Source organism: Bicyclus anynana, chromosome 13 (assembly GCF_947172395.1).
Source record: "Bicyclus anynana chromosome 13, ilBicAnyn1.1, whole genome shotgun sequence".
NCBI lineage: Eukaryota > Metazoa > Arthropoda > Insecta > Lepidoptera > Nymphalidae > Bicyclus > Bicyclus anynana.
Genome location: NC_069095.1, coordinates 470,117 through 490,124, shown reverse-complemented (window position 1 = coordinate 490,124; position 20,008 = coordinate 470,117). Strand labels below are relative to the sequence as shown.

Here is a 20,008-nt window from a genome sequence, read left to right as displayed (position 1 = left end):
ATCTATGTTCATAACCACAGATTAACAGATCAGAACTGATCACAGATTAATAGATACTACGAAAGCTTAGATAAAATACCTAAGGTCAATTTACGAAAGTGATCAACAGCCAATCAACAGATAATATTTCCGACATCCATTCCACCACAAATCACAGCACAGACTATGACTGATGAAAAAAACCGGTAACTTTATTTATTAATTTGGTTCATTTGAAATTAACAATTGTGACCATAGACAAACAAACAATATTCTCCGCTCCGGTAATCTATTCGCCAGTTTTAGGAATACTTTTGCTCTATAATTACGTTTTATCTTATAATTTCAAAATACAACATTGAATCTAATACATTAGACACTATTCTTCCGACTATTAGACGACACTTATTATATTTTCACCTATTCGTAAATTAGAATAATTTCGATGTCAAATGTATCGAGATAAAGATAGAAGCAAAGTTAATCGATTTGAAGCAAAAACCGGTATTCGGTAAAATATTCCATTTGCCGCAAAGCACAGCACTAGTTTCTTTCTTCTTTGCAATAATTTCCCACGCACTTGTTTTCTGCCAGGCGTCATTTGTATTTCGTAAATAGTTTTTTTTTTCATAATTAAACGAAGTAGACTGATATTTAAACAATTAAACATGAAGAAAGTAATCTTTTTATGTTTGTTATCGCTGTCCGTGTGCTTGAGCAAACCAGCTGAAAATCAAGGTAAGTTTCAATCTGGCGTCTAATTTTACTGCGTTCTATCCATCAGAAATTTTCTCATGTTCGAGAAAAAATATCTCGGAACCAGTTTCCATGATTGCAAAAACAACCTTTTGCTGAATATTTCAATACAGGCGTATAATTTACATAAATAGAATTCCGTTATTTATTCTAATTACAAATTGTAAGTACCTCCGTAAGAGTACATTCCTACTGATTTCACAGGAAATGGTTAAAGTAACTATTTTTCATCCTAAAGTCATTGGTACCAAAAATAAAAAAGAAGCTATAGTTCTTGCGTCACGTTTTCAGTATACAAACATGTAGCAACCTCGAATAAGTTGAAAACATGTATTGAATTGCTTACGTATGTAGCTAGCAGCTACCTACTTTTTGAATAATACTCTGTCTGTGTACTTAATCAACAGAGATAAATTCATCCATGCTTAATTCATTGTTCAAATGTATCAATTATATAGATCAGTTGCACAAAACATAATTAATGGAACATTGAAACTGTGTTAAAATGAGACTTATAAGTTGCCTTTGTTCTTATTCATAATTAGATGAGTTGCTCTTTAAAGGTTGAATTTAGTATAGGTTATAAATAGACGTTTTTTTTTATTATTTTAAATATTAAAATTTAAAAAAAATTATAATTTTAAAGAGGTACAAATTTTACTTGGGAGTGTCATAGGCATAGACGCTCCGCGATTTCACTCGCGTAGTTCCCGTGAGAATATTGTGATAAAATATAGCCTATGATACTCACAAATAACGTGGCTTTCTAATGGTAAAAGAATTTTCAAAATCAGTTCATTACATCCAGAAATTTTACTTCTTTATAATATTAGTATAAAGTAAGAGCCATTATTAATTTTACTAAAACTAGCGGACGGCCGCGTGGAATTTAGTTTTTCACAAATCCCTTGGGATCCATGGATTTTTCCAGGATAAAAAGTAGCCTATGTGTTAATCAAGGCTATAATATAACTCTATACCAAATTTCAGCTAATTAGGTTCAGTAGTTGAGGCGTGAAAGAGTAACAAACACTCATTTATCATCAAAATCATCAGTTTTTACAGTTTTCAAGAAACCATGGATTTTTTCGTGATAAAAAGTAGCCCATGTGTTAATCTAGAGTAAAATCTATTTCCATTCCAAATTTCAGCCAAATCGCTGCAGTAGTATCGGCGTTCAAGAGTAATAAACATCCAAACAAACTTTATAATATTAGTATGATTTATGCTGGACATTTTTAGAATTGTTCTCCCTGCCTAGGTCTGATTTGGTAACATCCTACTAGAGTAGCTTTGGACACCTTTTCTAATATAGAACTTGCTACTGTTCTACTGAGAATAAGGTCTATAAGCAAGTTTTAGAGAGATTTTGCTGGTAATCCTCTCGCACCTTCTGCAACATACAAACTGACCATATAGCCATTTTTAGTTAGTTTATTTGTTAGGTTGTAATATTAATTAACTTTCATACTGTGGTCGTTTGGAATGTTAGTCTCCCACAGCACAGCTCTACAAGTATATGTTTAGGTTGTTAGGAAAAAAGGAAAATGACTGGTCTTAATAGCGATAATCTGGTGAGAAATAACAATATCCTCTGGGATTTTATAAAGTTTTTACAAAAAGTCGGGCATACTCAGACAATGTACCGAGTGAGTTTTGGCCGTGTTTCGTAATAAATAAATACAGAAGGACATTTTTAATTTGAGTTCAATAACAATATAAACATTTTTTAATAACAGTAAAAAATGTTGCAATCAAATTGTAACCTATGACACTAGATAAGCAGTAAGCCAGATGAAAGTATAATGGAACCAGTCCAATTGCTTGTATGTCAAATTAATTGTATGTTGTATTTTTTTATTCTCTACAAGTTAGCCCTTGACTGCAATTTCATCTGATGGTAAATGATGATGCAATCTAAGATGGAAGCGGGCTATCCTGCTAAGTCTAGAATGAAAATGCACACCCATTTTGGTTTCTACATCAGTATCGGAACACTAAATCCCTTGGCAATACTTCTTTACCGGTTGTGTAACTCGTGAAGCTATATGCCAGTCAGTAGCTAGAGCTTAAAAAGGATTAAATACAAATAAAAGATTTGGTTTTTTATTTGTTGTCAATCTAATTAACTTTGTCAAAGCAGGCTCAATATCTAATACCACAATTAAGCCCTATTCAATACTAGGTTATGCACCTGATTAGACTTATTAATGAATACATATGAATACATATGAATACATGTGAAAAACTTTATTAAATCCCAGAGGATATCACTATTTCAAACAATATTATCACTATTCAGACTAGACATTTTCCTTTTTTCCGAAATGTAGCTGTGCTGTGGAAGACTAACATTCCAAAGTACTGCAATATGAAAGTGAATAAATATTTACACGTGACAAATAAAAAATTTAAAATTAGTATGTGGTCAGAATGCATGCTGTAGAAGTAGGTGCAAGAGGATTACCAGCAAAATCTCTATAACTTGCTTAAAGACCTTGTCCTCTATAGAACAGCATCAAGTTCTACATTACAAAGGGTATCCAAAACTGCTCTAGTAGGATCTTACCAATTTTGGTTAGGCAGGGAGAACAATATGAGCAGAGAAGGGGAGTGTTAGTTAACTGTCAAGGATGTCCTTAACCTTATGCCATTGGTAACAAGTCTGGGGATCTGCTTGGAGCTTTTCTCTCTGTCACATTATGGCACCCGGCACCTGCACATTGAGTCCTTGGAATGCTAAGATATTAAGTCTCTAGCCACGGCCGAAGCCACCCAACAGGCAGACAATTAATTAATTATTTTAAGTTTTACTTTTATTGTTTATTTTGGTTAATAAGGTTGTTGTGTGCTTTGTTTGTGGCGGCACCTGAAAACCATCGCTGCATGCTCTTTTTATTTAAAGAGTATGTAGCATATGCTGAGTTGGGGCCCTTTATTGGGTTATGCCACACATCGCAGGATATTGTCCTGTCATATTATTTAATATGACAATATTATTTGATAGCATTATATGATATTATGAGCATATTGTGTTGTGTGGCATAATGCTGTAATAAAGATTTTTTTCTTTCTTTCTTTCTTTCTTTCTTTCTTTCTTTCTTTCTTTCTTTACAAGGACCAATTAAGAAAATCTCCATCTACCCAGCCACGGATCTAACCCAAGACCTACCTTTAGAGTTTAGACACTTGCAAAATCTTTTGTATTATATTACTAACCATACTGTACCTATCACTAGTTATAAGTTAAAATATTATGTTAATGGATTAAATTGACAGGGAAGCCTCATAAAATATGTGCATAAGTATGTTGTATAAGCAGCTTTGCTTACTCTTTAATAAAATTACATGCAGGTCAGGTGCAAGAAAATAGTACTGAATATTTCAACTTTCTGTCTGTCTTTGTTTAGTGGAGATATTTGTCCTAAAGAAATCACTGTCTACTTTTTTCAGAAACAATAGAATATAGCTAATGTAATACATAAAAATTACTAATGTAATGTAATTGATAGATCTTATTGGTTTTAATCATGAAAGACTAACAAACATCCGTACAAACTTTCGCATTTATAATATTTATTAATATAGTAGAAGTAGGTATGGAATATGGATAGATGGATGAGCCAATTTCACCGCCTTATGATAAGTGATAGCTTTCATTTTTTTTACATAAGTTTTGTGTTTCTCATTTGACAGGTTCCCAAATTTTTTTTCTCAAAGACCACATTTGGATACTAGCTTGTTCCGTGGGACGTTGCATTTGTACTATTTCCTAAAAATTCATCAAAATATATGAAATTTGTACCTATCTAACTATGGAAATTACGATGCCGCTGAGTTCCAACAAAATTAACTAAATTATCAGTTGTCATTTAGATTGCTGAATTAATTAAATTGATTTTGCTGTAAGCGGATGGAAAAAAGCAAAGTTGACTAATCAAAAAAGTGATTCCATCCAACTTTAATTTTGTAACTGTACTTGCAGCACAAGCAACCAATAAATTCTCAGTTGTGTTATATAGATAACTCTCTATTTTGTGTGAAACTAGATAAAATTTCATAGACCCTTGCTTATTGTGAACCCCAATTTTTATTTGTGCTGTGTTGTGTTGGTAACCTTGAACCCCTTTGGCAATCAATGGGTTAGAGTTAGAATATACAACATTTATCAGGCAGTAGGTAGTGAAACCCATAACCCATAATAGGCTCACTGCTGCTCTCAGAATGAGAGGGATTGGGCCAATAGTCCACCATGCTGGCCCATTCACACATTCAGAAAATTAAGAAAATTCTGTGGTATGCAGGTTTCGTCACGCTGTTTTTCCTTTACCATTTAAGACACGCGATATATAATTTATTAAAATGGACACAACTGAAAAGTTGGAGGTGCATGCCCCAGACCGGATTCGAATCCACACCCTCCGAAATCGAAGGCAGAGGTCATATCCGCTGGACTATCACGGCTCATATGGTTATGGGTTGATAACATCAGGTAGTGATACCAGCCTTTAGTCTTCACGTTATAGGCTAGCTACACCTTAAATAGATCATTGAAGTATCTATGGTTGCGAACGCCTGTCTGCACTAGATCTATTCAATAAGTCGAGATCCAATTAAAGATAATAACATCGGCTTGACCTTACAACAATTAGGTAGGTACACGGAATTTCAATGTGATATTCGCACGTCATATAATATTCTGCTACGGGATCTTTTAATTTTTGCATTTAATGTGTTGTAATGTTGGTATTTATTTGGGTTACATTGCAGAAACGGGATATAGCTAAATGGGGATGATGACTATACCTTTCTTGAAGAGTACTGTTTACCAACAAACAAAATAAAAATGAGCTTATAAATCACTAGTCATTTCACACCTAATAATAACTATTTTTTAATAATTAATAAGCTTAGAACAATTAGATATGGTTAATATTATTTAATATAACATTTTAAACAACCGTACATAATTTAAAATAATCGGTGTACGTACATATAAAATAAATAAAAATAAAAAAAAAATACCGGTCAAATTGGCTCCTTTTTAAAGTCTGTTAATAAATAAGTTATGAAATGACATGCGTTTTCGACCTTCATTTTCAATTGCTTTATTGATAAACAGTACTCATCAAGAAAGAAAACAATACTCGTCAATGTAGCATAGGTTTGAATATGACTTTTTATGAGAGAAATAAGGTCAATGTTAACTAACTCTTCAGCTTTTTAATATTAGTATAGATTCACCCGCATGGTTCCCGTTCCCGGAGGAATACAGGGATAATATATTCTCTAGGCTTCCTCGATTAATGGGCTATCTAACACTGAAATAATTTTTCAAACCGGACCCTTAGTTCCTGAGATTAGCGCGTTCAATCAAACAAACAAACACTCTTCAGCTTTATAATATTAGTATAGATTCACCAGTTCAATCCGCAAGTCAAGAAGTTTTACTAAAAAATTCCCAGTGTTAATTAGTAACAATTAATTACACTGATGATGACCGTAATTCGGATATCTCTTTACGCGTTTTGTGGTGACGTAAATAGTTAAGCCCTCCTTAATAACCTTATAACAAACACGCCATCGAACCGATCGATAGTGACCTTCGACGTTGATTTCGGCGCTCATATGCTGAGACGGAAACTCAAAAGAACACTGGGTCAGTGTTACACTAATAATAATAAAAAAAAAGATTCCTACGAATTGATAACCTCCTTTTTTTGAAGTCTTAAAAACGAAGACATCAATTCAATAAAACTCATCGTGTGTTGGTCACGATATGCATGACATCTTGCGGATCACGACCAACACGGTCAGTTTTATCGGACGTCAAGCCTTCAGCGCTGCGGGCATGTGAGTTTACTTGATCGTCAGTGGCTGATATAATATTAGCATAGATAAGACTGAATTGATAAATAATGACAATAAAAATCTTGACATCGATTCAAAAACTAAAAAACACAATTTCAAATAGATACCTAGCGCTAATAGTTCTGGCACGTATTAGATGGGCGTGCTACAGTGTACAAACCAATATAAATATTTAGTTTTAGTTAGTGGACAAGATATCCATAGCCACATAGCCGTGGGAAACGGTTGATAAGCAAATCGCATAAAATCAATGCTACGACTATTTTTAAGTCACTAAATCGAAACCAGTTATGTAAGTTACACCGTGAATGTATAAATAAAACGCAATACTACATACTTATGTATATCACATCAATTTAAAAGCGCTATTCACGACAACTATATACTAATCCGTTTTATAATTATGTTTCGCAATTGCCCTTTTATTGTGAAACTATTTTCATCATCATCTGGATGGACGTCTTTTTTTATTCTTTACAAGTAAGCCCTTGACTACAATCTCACCTGATGGTAAGTGATGATGCAATCTAAGATGGAAGCGGGGTAACTTGTTAGGAGGAGGATCCACACATCTTTCGGTTTCTACACAACATCGTACCGGAACGCTAAATGCTTGGTAGTACGTTTTTGCCGGTAGGGTGCTAACTAGCCACGGCTGAAGCTTTCCACCAGCCAGACCTAGACCATTTAAGAAAACCTCAGTCGGCCCAGCCGAGGATCGAACCCAAGACCTCCGTTTTGTAAATCGACCGCGCATATTACTGCGTCACAGAGACCGTCAAAAAAAATGAAATAACATTACCCTCACCCACCAATACGCAATGGAGCACCATGGTGCCCCCTCCTATAAAGGAGGAGGTCCGGCCATGTAGTGTACGATTTTTAAAACTATTAATATTAATTTTCCAGCTGCTCCTCCCGCGACGACAGCTGACGCCAAAGCGCCAAGCGCGATAGAGCCGACGCACCCAGTTCCGCTAGCCACAGAAGCACAGCCTCCGGCCAAAGAACCAACGCCGACGGAGAAAGAGAAAGCTGCTCCCGCCCCCACAGTCCCCACACCACAGAACGACAAAGAAAAGAAAGAAACGGCACCGACAAAAGAAACAACAACGAAAGACGCCCCAAAACCTACAGAAGACAACAAAACTCAAAACAAAGAGGAAGAAAAGAAAGAGGCACCTAAACCCAAAGAAGGAGTCGCACCAACCGTTGCAGCTGATACTAAAACAGTTACAGAGAAAGCGGCCACTGACAAAGCTGAAGAAGGAAAGGCCAAAGAAGGGACCAAGCCATCGAAAGATGTCACCCCTAAACCGAGTGAGGCACCAAAATCCACTGAAACCCCTAAATCAGACAAGGACGCTCATATTGTCGCATCGGGAGGGTAAGTTACCGTAACATTTTATTAACATAACACTAGTGGCGTGCAAAAAGTTTTTAATTAGGGTAGGCAGTGCATTTATGTATGTATGAAGTGCACGGCACTGTATAAACACCAATCCCACAGACTGATGTTTAAGCTAGATGCCGCTAGTTTAGAAAATTCAACCATGTACATTTTACCTTTGATGATGTCACAAGAAATGTATGAATAGATATGAGCGAGAGAGCTTTTTTTATATATTTCATGACGACACGTTAAACATAATCCTTTACCAAACAGAGCGTTTGACAAACAAAAAATTGTTAACAATTTGTATTTTCCGTTTAGTTTATATCATATTTGACGTCACAAAATGGACGACTGCGTTATTGATGTTTGAATATTTGAAAAATTTCATGATTTTTTATTTTAGTTTTTAAATCCTTAACTTTTATTAATTGATGTCGATAAATTTGGGACACTTATTTGCTGTAATTATATTATTACAGCGAATAAAAACAAAACAATTGATTCAGTTAAGATTAACTGTAAATGAAATAACATTATTTATTAAATGTATTATAAATGGAATTTACCTACCTAATTCAATAGAGAAATCAATCAACAATAAATTCAAATTATATTTATTGATATTTAATTACTTGCGGTTGCCTGTAATTTTTTAAACCAAGTTCTGTATGTTTGCATGACTGGTTTCCTATGATCAGTTGAAAATGTCTGATTTCCTGTGAGATTTTCAAAAACTCCTCTGACACAGTTGAAAATATCTTGCCATGCAACTGAAGCCTGTATTCTTAAGGTCCCAAGTACTGGTCAATTCAGGATTTTATTTCATACTAGCGGACGCCCGCGACTTCGTTTTCTTAGACCTCTTTAATCCAGCCCTTACAGTAGTATCGCTGTAAAAATGGAGTAACTTTTCCCATTTTCACAACATTTCCCTTCATTGCTCTGCTCCTGTTTATCGTAGCGTAATGTAAAGTATACTATATCCTGCCCAGGAGTATGTCATAATTGTACCAAATTTCGTTAAAATCCATCGTAATTTTTGTTTCTATAATGGACATACAGACAGACAAAAATTTTACTGATTGCATTTTTGGCATCAGTATCAATCACTAATCACCCCCTGATAGTTATGGTGGAAATATATTTCATGTACAGAATTAATCTCTCTACAGATTTTCTAAATTTAGACAGGTCTGATTTAGTGGTCATATATTAAATAATTTGTTATTATTAACTCGTTTGTTCTTTTCCCCTCCTGGGGATTAGTTGTAATGTTAATTAATTTTCGACTTATTTTAACGCTAGCAATGTGAATGATAGTTTGACAGTACCTAACACCGCTTCGCCGTGCCTCGTCAGGTGAGCACCGGGCCTTATACAGGCCTATTAATCATCTAATCCATTTTATTTTAAAACTTTATTTATGTTTTTTATTGCACACAATGTAGTACTAGTAATTAATACAAAATAAAAAAATACATAAAAGAGAAACTTTAAATTACCAATACCATGCAAAGTTGTTTTTCAGCAACAACAATCCTTGGTGAGAGAAAATACTATTTGATTTAATTTTTTTTTATTTAAGGAATACTTGTGTTTTTTCAACACAACTTACATGCTCTCCCTCCCTTCCAATCAAGTGAAGCTCCTGGATATAATAGTTCAATAGACAGGGATCAAACCCTGGACTCTCAGATTTAAGTCCAATCTCTTAACCATGGATTTATTAAGTAGTGAGAAATTAATAGACAACTGATAGGTGTGCCATCGTAAGTCAAACTACACTTTAGGTACCATTTTTTCACCAGTATAATTTTTAGCTCACTGGTTACCATATATTTTTTTTGGAAATTATAAGTATTTGTTTAAAAAAAAACATGGCAATTATTCACCAAAATAAATAACACATGATAGACTGTAAATACTCAATTTGTCTTTATTTTATTTACTAGCGGACGCCCGCGACTTCGTCCGCCCTTAGTCCTCTTTAATCCAGCCCTTACAAGTAGTACCCCTTAGTAGTATTGTCGTAAAAATGGAGTAACTTCTCCTGTTTTCCCAACATTTCTCTTTACTGCTCTGCTCCTATTGGTCGTAGCCACAACCTGCCCAGGAGGAAGAATAATTGTACCAAGTTTCTTTAAAATCAGTCGAATAGTTTTTGTTTCTATAACGAACATTCAGACAGACAGACAAAACTTTTACTGATTGCATTTTTGGCATCAGTATCAATCACTAATCATCATTTATTATAAGTATAGATACTATTCCACCGCTCGACATGATTATAATTATTACCTGCTTTAAAATCAATAGTAAAATTGTTAAGTGTTTATATCCAATAAATATTTGATTATTTCACCTTCAGATTTAGCGGCCCCAGCTTCATCGGAGGCATCATACTGACCCTCGGTCTCCTGGCCATTGGATTCATGGGATTCAAATATTACAAGAATCAAACCGAGAGAAACTATCACACTCTTTAAATTTTAAATCTCACTCTCTATAATTATTATTACTTGTATAAGTGCACAGAGCTATGTATATTTTGTTTGTAATTTGTAATGTAAGTAATACTTTTTTTTTTGTTATACAGGAGGATTATTTTATGTTACTTCATGTTGTGCACTTGGTATAATATTGTATGTGTATTTAAAAAAACTGATCAACAGGGTTCCTGTAGTATCGATTTTCTAAGTGTAGCTACATTTTTACGGTGAACGGTCACTAATTATAATTTTCGAATTTATAGCTTAAAATAATATATTTTTATGACTCACAGAATATTGTAGAATTTTAGTGTTTTAAGCTCTTTAGTTATTGGCATTTAACTCAGCTTTTTTTTTGTTTAAACGTAAGTGGTCTTTGTATATATATGTGTAACTCGGTGTTTCCCTCTTCATGTTTTTCTCATGGGATTAGCTTGATGTTTTGCTAATAATAATATAGTGAATAATATAAAAAAAAACTATTTTCAGTAAAAATAAAGTTGTTTATCACATGTTTTGAGATGTAAAGTTTAAACATTTTCAAGTGCAATTTAGTGTAAGCATTTAAATTTTTATTTTATGTACTGTGCCATGACTTGGTTCTAAACTTTTTTTTTTACAGTAGTGTTCCATAGATTATGCGATATGAGATTGGTTTTTTTTTTTCAATAAATTGTAACCAATGATCTGTGTCAAGCTGCTAGACTAGTGCTGTAGTAGCAAGACTGCAGTTGAGATTTGAAACTGACCATTTCCAATAATTCTAAGTCATTATAATGTGCGTAAACCTAAGCTATACAATCCGGCTATAGTTATTTGATTCAATATCAGTAATTGACAGACCAAAGAAAATGTGAGAGCTTCGATGATTTCATTGAAGAATTAGTAGCTGTATCGCATAATGTGGAATATTACTGGTTCAATAAATTCATACCACATAAAAATGCTATATCCTCACCAAAAGTATTTAGTTTTAAGCAAATTAAATATTAACATAAGGAAAATATTGTGATGCATAAAGTAAAGGACTGGTGTTTTTTTTAAATAATATTGGTCAGGCACAATCATCCCGAATCTCACTGTATATAATTTTCTTAAAACCAGAACTTCAATGCAAACTTTATTTTAACCCAAAATAATATATCTAAGCCAAGGTGATCAATCATATAGTAGAAAATAATTTGTAATATTAACTTTTGTTTAACTATAAGATAAAATAATGGGACAGATTTGAATTTTGCTTTTTTAATAATATTATTTTTATAAAAAATAAGCTTATGAATTTTAGTTAAGTAGATATTTATAATTTTGTCTATGGTTAATCTCAATTTTGTTTTCACTTTGGCTCTTTTGAATCTCCTTCCACAGAATCTTAGGAAATGCTTGTGCCGAACCAATTTGTTATTATTTAGCATGACTTGATTTGATGATGGTTTAGTAAAGTTGATTCCATCCTAAAGTGCTCTTAAATCAGATCTATTTACGATTAATTCAAAAGCTATGTTACTGATGTCAGGCAATAGTTGTGTTAAATAAAGTATATATACCAAAAAAATCTTCATTCTTTTATTAATATTTATCCACCCGTTTTCAATTTATTTAAAACTAAGAAATGACTTGGAATTTAAAAATAAATGTTTACCTAGTCTTATCAAAACAAGATCAACATTCACAAATTTTACCACAATCGCAATTCACAAATTTAAATCAATTCACAAATTTTTAGGCACCTGTTTCAGTATCAGTTGTCTAATGCCGGCGCTTTATAAATGAAGCCGTATTAGCTGTATCAATGATACGGATACTGTACGAATACGAGGACAAAATATAGCCTATATTACTCGGGGTTATTGTTGCTTCCCAACAGTGAAATCGGTTCAGTAGTTTCAGAGCTTATTCAATAAAAATTATCAAATCTTTCTTTATAATATATCAAAGTATAAGATATCAAAGCATTCAACGATAGCACATAGTAAAATCTGGTTGGATCCAAATCGCTTCAGTAGTTCGCCGTGAAAAAGTAACAAACAGATAGACCTAACCTAGGTACTTAGAATACCAATTAAAACTAGAAGGGCTGTAAGAATCTAGAGGTAATAGAGGCTTATTTGTAATGCTGCTGACTTTTTAACTAACAGTAAAAACCATAAAGTTAAAAAATCTGTAGGTTGGAATTTGAAATGAAAAATATATAGTAATTTTTAAAATAGATATATTTCAATGCTGAGATCACAAATAGGTACCTACTATTCAATATACATTCAGAAATAGTATGTAGGTAGCTACCTATTTTATTTACAAATAGATTTGTAAATAAAAAAAGGTAGGTATAATTGAAAGTATTATTTTACATACTTAAATAGGAGGAAATAACAATTGAGTTACGTCATTACATAACTCGAGACCATTGTCTCAGACTCCGAAAGAGCCTTCGATAATAATCTTTCCCCATTTTATAGAAGCTGAAAGTCTGTTAGCTTCTGCCCTTACCATAGACAAAAATAGATTGGGAGGTAGCCAATTTTAATACAGATTCGGATCCAGAAAGTCCAAGTATTAAAATATAGTAAACTGCCTCTCAAAACAAAAAAAATGAGGTGATTATATCAATACTTTTATCTTGAGCAGGTACTTACAAAACTTACACTAAGTACAAAATATAGGTAAACAATAATTTAATCTTAAAAAATACTTTTTGTGTTAATGAATAAAATCTAAACCGTAGAAAAAACAAAAAACATTATTTTTAATCTACTGTATTAAAAAATATACCTTAATTGTTCCATAAATGTCTTTTTAAAAGCATAATTTGTAAACTTAATTTATGAAAGTACAAATTGAATTTCTGTAAATAAATAATAAATGTTGCGACCTTTTTTGTCACACAAAGAACCATACAAAAATAAGTTAAAAAAACTCCAAATCAGTCCAGCAGCTGAGGACCTCAGATCCACAGCCAGATAAAAAAGACTAACGTGAAAACTAACAACTAATAGTCTTTAATAAAAAGTCTTTATAAACGCATAATTTATAAAAGTAAATAATAAACGACTATCGAGTTTCTGTAAATTATAAATAATAAATTCTGATGTGACTTTTTCATTATCACACAAAGACCCTTAAAAAAATAAGTTTTCTAAAAGCTCCAAATCAGTCCAATGGATGAAGAGCTTATAAACAGATAGATTTTAAAGACTAACATGCAATCTAACAACTAAAATCCGGCCGCTCAGAGATTGCATTTCTGACAGGTCGTGATCGAATGGGACAAATCACAAACATATTCAATTATCTACAATGGGGATGATGACTTTGATTATATTGATTTTTATAACTAATTTATACATAAAAAGTGAAGAATGTCTGGATAATTGCAAAATAAATAAGATTATAAAATTTCAAAATCTATTAAAAATCTTATATCTAGATGAACATTCATAGTTTTAGCTTCCTTACATTAAATGTGACATTTTACAACATGATTATAAATTATAAACAAAAACGCACCAATAACAAAGATATTAGTAATTTTGTTTGAACGCCCATACAATTCTAACAATCATTATGTACCTACGACGTCATTAAATCGTACCATTTTGTATGGAGCGTTTTTCTAGCGATCCGCGGCAGTGTCGCAAATCTAACCCTTTAAATCCCTGTATCTCCGAAAGTAATGATCGCAGATACCCTGTTACTTTACGAAATTGCTTTACTATTAGTATACTCCTAAATTATATACAATATAAAAATCTGTCATAATTCCGTTTGGCTCTTTTTTTTTGTCTCACTACAAAGACAAACAGTTAATATAACTTTGAAATAACGCAGTTTAACAACATTGTACGCCAGTTCGGGGTTACATCGCCCATTCGATAACGACCTGTCAGAAACGCAACCTCTGAGCGGCCGGATCATACGAGACTTTAATATAACATTAAGTCACATTTCTAAACGTGAACAGTTGATATATTGATTTACTGACACCAGGCCCTACACTGCGATTAAGTTCGCCAAACTTGAGATTCGCTAATAACATTTCTCCTTCTTTCTGATCACAACTGCCATACTTCTCTATCAACGATCGAGGAGTTTTGTACTCGTTGGTTATTGTTAAAGCCTTCTCTACTGAAACACCTTTCAGCTGCAACAGTAGCTTTATGAATGTGTCTGTGACGCACAGGGCCTTGTTCTTTACTGACGATTTGTTAAAATAGTCGAATCTCATGAGGATATCTTCTTTTGGCTCCCCGTTGTGGCCTTTTAATGATTTGTTCTGAAATCAAATCATTAAATAGGTAAATAAACTTGTGCTTTAATTATACTACTAAGTACAGGGTAATAAGATCTATTGAACCAATTTTGAAAATTCTTTTTAAATTATCATCATCCGCATACACAAACTTTGTATTTAAAAATTTAACACTAACAACAATTACCTACGTAAATTAATATAATAATCAATAATTACCAATAAAAAAATACACCATTTTATTTATTTAGTTTTTGTTAACAGTTTTTAAAATCTTTAAAAACATAAGACGCCATTTTTCTTGAATAATATTGAAAATTACTGATGCGAAGCTTCGTGTCCTACTGACTTGAGAATGTATTCGTTTTTGAATTTTGTATTTAGAGCAACTATGACACTGTCGTGTTCCGTGCGCTCCATCTGCCTTTTATTCTTAATCTGTGCCTGTAGGTATCTCCACAAAATCAGGAACTATGCGGGTGAAACTTTTTTGGTTTTGCTATTAATATTTTGTAATCCTCCCATTGGTTGTAATGAGAAGTTGGCCTTTAACCCTCTTCAATAAAAATACTATCTAACAACAATATTTTTTCAATTTCTGTAGGTCCAGTAGACTTATTCACTATCTAAGACTATGCTAGTTGATGTATATGACATTTTGTCAATTGATGTGATGTTTATTTTAATAAGTTAAATACAAAGACTAAAATAGTGAATAAGGCCAACTGAGATAGGAGCATTCAACCAGAGCAACAAACTGTTCAACTTATCTATTATGTACAGACAATCAATTAATCCTTACCTTATATTCATATATCAGCCTCGAAGTCATTACAACCAGGAACCCCACTGAATGGGCCAAAGACTCAGTAACATGAACTTTAAATCCATCTTGGACACTCGTGTTGGCTAAAGCTTGCATCAGTGATTGCACGGGCATGCCCACGTGTTTATTGCTACCATGATTTTCTACCAAATAAATGACATTATTCAATCCACATCTCCTAAGCCTGAATTTCTGTTCATGAAATCTGCCATCTTTTATACTACTGCCAAAGTCGTCCATCCTTTTACGTTCGACCACATATGGCAACACTAATTCTTGATCTTTGTTGCTTTTGCTTCGAGCCACCCAAGTGAAATCACCTACTTTTAAGCTCCTGTACTCACACTTCAGGGAATCGTATTTGTTAAATAGTGTTACTGTTGGATCATTCTTTTTTGTTACTCTGAAAATAATTGGTAATAGACAAATTATTAAGTTTAAAAGCTCTTGGTGAGCTGTGAGCACATCTGTATGCCTAACATGCAACCAAATTATCATTATATGTCCACCAATAGCACCACGGGACTTGGACTCTCGCCATTGGTTCACATTTTGTCTGTCTCACAACATAAATGTCTTTGGTTGTATACTAGGCATACAAAAGTACGAGAGGGGTTAGACCAATAGTCCACCACACAGGCCCAATGAGAATTGGCCGACTTCATACATACAGAGAATTAAGAAAATTCTCTGACAGCCCAGATTCCAACCTACACTCACCAGAATCAGAGGCAGAGGTCATATCCACCGGGCTATCACAGTACAGCTTTAGCATAAATGTGGCTTGTAATTTCACCCAATGTTGCTTGAAAGTAGAAAAAAGGATTTTTTTTTTCTTTACAAGTTAGTCCTTGACTACAATCTCACCTGATGGTAAGTGATGAAGCAATCTAAGATGGAAGCGGGCTAACTAGTTAGGAGGAGGATGAAAATCTACACCCCTTTCTGTTTCTACACGGCATCATACTGGACACTAAATTGGTTGGCAGTATGTCTTTGCCGGTAGGGTGGTAACTAGCCACGGCCGAAGCCTCCCACCAGCCAGACCTGGACAAATTAAGAAAATATCAATCTGCCCAGCCGGGGATCGAACCCAGGATCTCCGTTTTGTAAATCCACCGCGCATACCACTGCGCCACAGAGGCCGTCAATGATAGAAGTACTGTACCAAAAACAATGATCCCTAAAAAATTATTAAATTATTTTTAAAATACCTACCCACTGGTTTCATTCTTATCTATAAGCAGTATTATATCAAAAGAGTTTGGCTCCATTTCTATCAAACTGTTGTAATCAACATGGTTTTCTACATCAGAACTCGTATTTTTAACAAGTGAGGCAGTTCCTGTATCTTCTATAGGATTGATACTATTTATAGCTTCAACATTTTTCGAAACAGTATTGGAATCATTGATTAAATGACTTTCTGTATCATTTTTATCATGTAGTGTACCTTTGCTCATAACTCTTGCATTTTTTGCAACAGCTACTTTATTACTTGAACATTCATTTTCATCAAAAAGTAAATCATTTGTATCACTTTCAGCATTCTTTGAATTAATATCTTTTGAATCATCAACAGCTGTTTTCTTCTGAGCATGATGATGAAATTCAGCTACTAGAGAAAATCCATCTTCAGTTAAGCAAAATTGTACTTTTTTGTTATTAATTCTCTTACAAACTAGACCCTTTTTTACTAGCTGAGTCATATGCTTCCACTCTAAACTTATATCACTGTCAGAATACTTCTGAGCTGCCAGTTTTAATTCTTCTTTACTCATTGATTGATTGTTCACTAAATCTGAAAGAGCCATTAATAAGGCATAACATCCAGATCTAAATGGTGGCCTGTATTTTCTCTTTTCTACATTTCTAGTTTGTCTGGTCTTAGAAACATTTGTGTTAACAAATGAGGAACTTGGTGTAGGCTCTACATTACTTTTAACGGAATGTGATACAACTGTATGTTCTAAATCACTCTCTTTACCAGTCGAATTAAGTACTACATCATCTCTTTCACATGGTGAACAAGGTCCTACATCATTACTTTCACCAGGTGAATTAAGTTTTACATCATTTCTTTCACTAGTTTCATTAAGTTTTACATCATTTTTTACACCAGGCGTATCATGTTCTACATCACTTTCGTCACCAGACGTGTCTGTTGTTTTTGAACATGTCTCTACTACACATTGATTGTGTTTGTACACCTTTAAACGTTTATCGAGAAATAAACACAAGCGTTTGTCGAACCCTTTTAAGACAGCGCATTCGGCACCAGATTCCAAAGGTAAAGGGTACTTCGTGATAGAATCTAGAGCTTCTTTCAACTTACATTCGATTTTACTACCATTTTGCTTCGCTTCTTCGTACAACTCTTCTAACCAATCGTGAAAAAGAGGATTAGGTCTAGTACGCTTGAAAGTGATTCTTTTGCCGATTTCGACACTCATTCTGCTTCATACTCAAAAATTACTTGCATTAAGTTATTCAGACATGATTATGACAATAAAATAAACATAACTATAGTACGTACTAAACTTAAAACATGGAATAAAAGTAAATATAAATATTTGCAAGCACAACAACAATCAACACTGAATACTCGAGCGGTAAAATACAAATACAATGAACACAGTATTGATTTTTTAGTCTTTGCACAGACACTTGACACTTTACAGTTGACAGTTGACATTGAATAGATCATGGGGTTGAATGTCGAAACTTCAGTACAAAGACTTTTGAACATGATTATTTATGGTTGGTTGCGGAAATAAATTACTATCTATGTGCTCCAGAATCATTTCAGACAGTAAGCGTACAATAATTTCGAAAATGTGCTTAGAGCACAAATGTTTATGTGGAAAACGGGTAAGTAAATTTGGAATTCACGGGCTTTCATTCCAAAGGAGTGGCGGTAGGCTATTTCGGCATGGCTCTCTTAATGGCTTAAAAAAGGGCTCGTGCCAGCATAAATATTCCTGCGCTAATCGAGCTTCAGGAATAAGTCGGGATGATGGCAAGAGACCTGATGGATTGACACTGGTTCCCTGGGAAATGGGGCGGGCCCTAATGTGGGAAGCTACATGCGTTGACACATAAGCACCGTGTCATATCAGGGAGGCAAAATCAAGACCAGGAGCCGCAGCAGAAACAGCTGAACCCGGTAAGTGGCTCAAGTATGCCTCTCTGACTGAGAGTTACCTAATTGTATTTTTTGCCGTGGAGACCCTTGGGCCTTGATCACAGTGCAAACAAATTCACCGCGGCTAGTTGACTCGACTGGTGACAGAAGGGCTGGCTCATTTTTGGGCCTGGCTGTAGAGCGCGCAGCCAGTATTCTTGTCATCATTCCACGTGGGCATGATTCGTATAGTTATTAGGATAAGTTAGCATAAGTTCCTTATTGTATTCTTTCTAATAGTAAAAACAAATCGACTAAGTTCTACATAACCATTTGGATTATTGATTTATGACCAACGTACAAAATAATAATCTTGAGTTCGATCCTGGGTAATATTTTAAGAAAACATTTTTGTCTTTTTTTGTTTTTCTCAAATTGGTTTCTTTAAATATTTTAAAATTAAGTAAGTGTTTTATTAAATCTCGATGAATAAAAAGCTTAAAATTGAAAATTACCATTTGAAATTTCCGTTGACTTTAATTCAAAAATATTTCGTATGCGGAAATAATGTCGCTGTTACGTCCAACGTTTTCGTGTATGGAGTATACATTCTTTGGACAGGAACGTAACAATTTAAATCAGTGTTAGCGATTTTACAAAATCGATATAAAATCCAACACTAACAAATCGATTTAATTTTATAAGGACGACATCGACGACATGTTTTTTACCTTACCTCTGCAATTTATTGTTGTTTATGATACGGTAAAACACCATCTAATTTGTTAATTGTTTCAGCGGTCTCGAAGCTACCGATTATTCGGTATTTCTACCTAAATGGGCTCTGTTCGACCAATATTACGAAATGCAACGATTTTTGAGAAAACATGGAAATTCTCCCGATTTTTCTACCGATGTACTTACACTAAGTTGGCAGCTCTTTTCATTTTTGTTTAACTTTAAAGAAAATCCCTCAGCAATCAGTATAGATGAAAGTGAATTATTGTGGGATGTCTATATCTTGAGTCCTACAACTCAGAAGTTATAAGGGGACTTGTCATTGTCTACTTAAACAAAAATCGTAATATTGTTTTTCTTAAGCTGTCGCCAGGTGGTTTTACCCGCCTAGTTTCTGTACGCGCCGGAATCGGGGGATAAAATGGGAGAATTTTATCCACGGGGAGAGGATAAAATATTTATCCCCCACACTCGTTTTATCCACTCTCCGAGCATAAGCTTCTTTTCTCGTACACACGGCTAAGGTTTGGAATACCCTTCCCAAGTCAGTGTTTCCTGAATCTTATAACTTGGGTATTTT

The 20,008-nt window shown here is 33.9% G+C and overlaps 2 protein-coding genes across 2 annotated transcripts; one reads left to right on the top strand and one right to left on the bottom strand.

Moving 5' to 3' along the window:
• Positions 1–535: 535 nt before the first annotated feature.
• On the top strand, positions 536–12,046 carry LOC112052788 (proteoglycan 4). Its single transcript, XM_024092009.2, has 3 exons — positions 536–717; positions 7,516–7,993; positions 10,371–12,046. The coding sequence occupies exons 1-3, from the start codon at positions 648–650 to the stop codon at positions 10,486–10,488; spliced, it is 666 nt and encodes a 221-aa protein (XP_023947777.2). The 5' UTR covers positions 536–647; the 3' UTR covers positions 10,489–12,046.
• Positions 12,047–12,686: 640 nt separating this feature from the next.
• LOC112052795 (crossover junction endonuclease MUS81) lies at positions 12,687–19,271 on the bottom strand. The gene is made up of 3 exons (XM_024092020.2): positions 16,785–19,271; positions 15,543–15,969; positions 12,687–14,764 (listed from the first exon to the last, which is right to left on the bottom strand). Exons 1-3 carry the CDS (start codon positions 18,017–18,019, stop codon positions 14,426–14,428), a joined length of 2,001 nt encoding a protein of 666 aa, XP_023947788.2. The 5' UTR covers positions 18,020–19,271; the 3' UTR covers positions 12,687–14,425.
• Between the last annotated feature and the right edge of the window lie 737 nt (positions 19,272–20,008).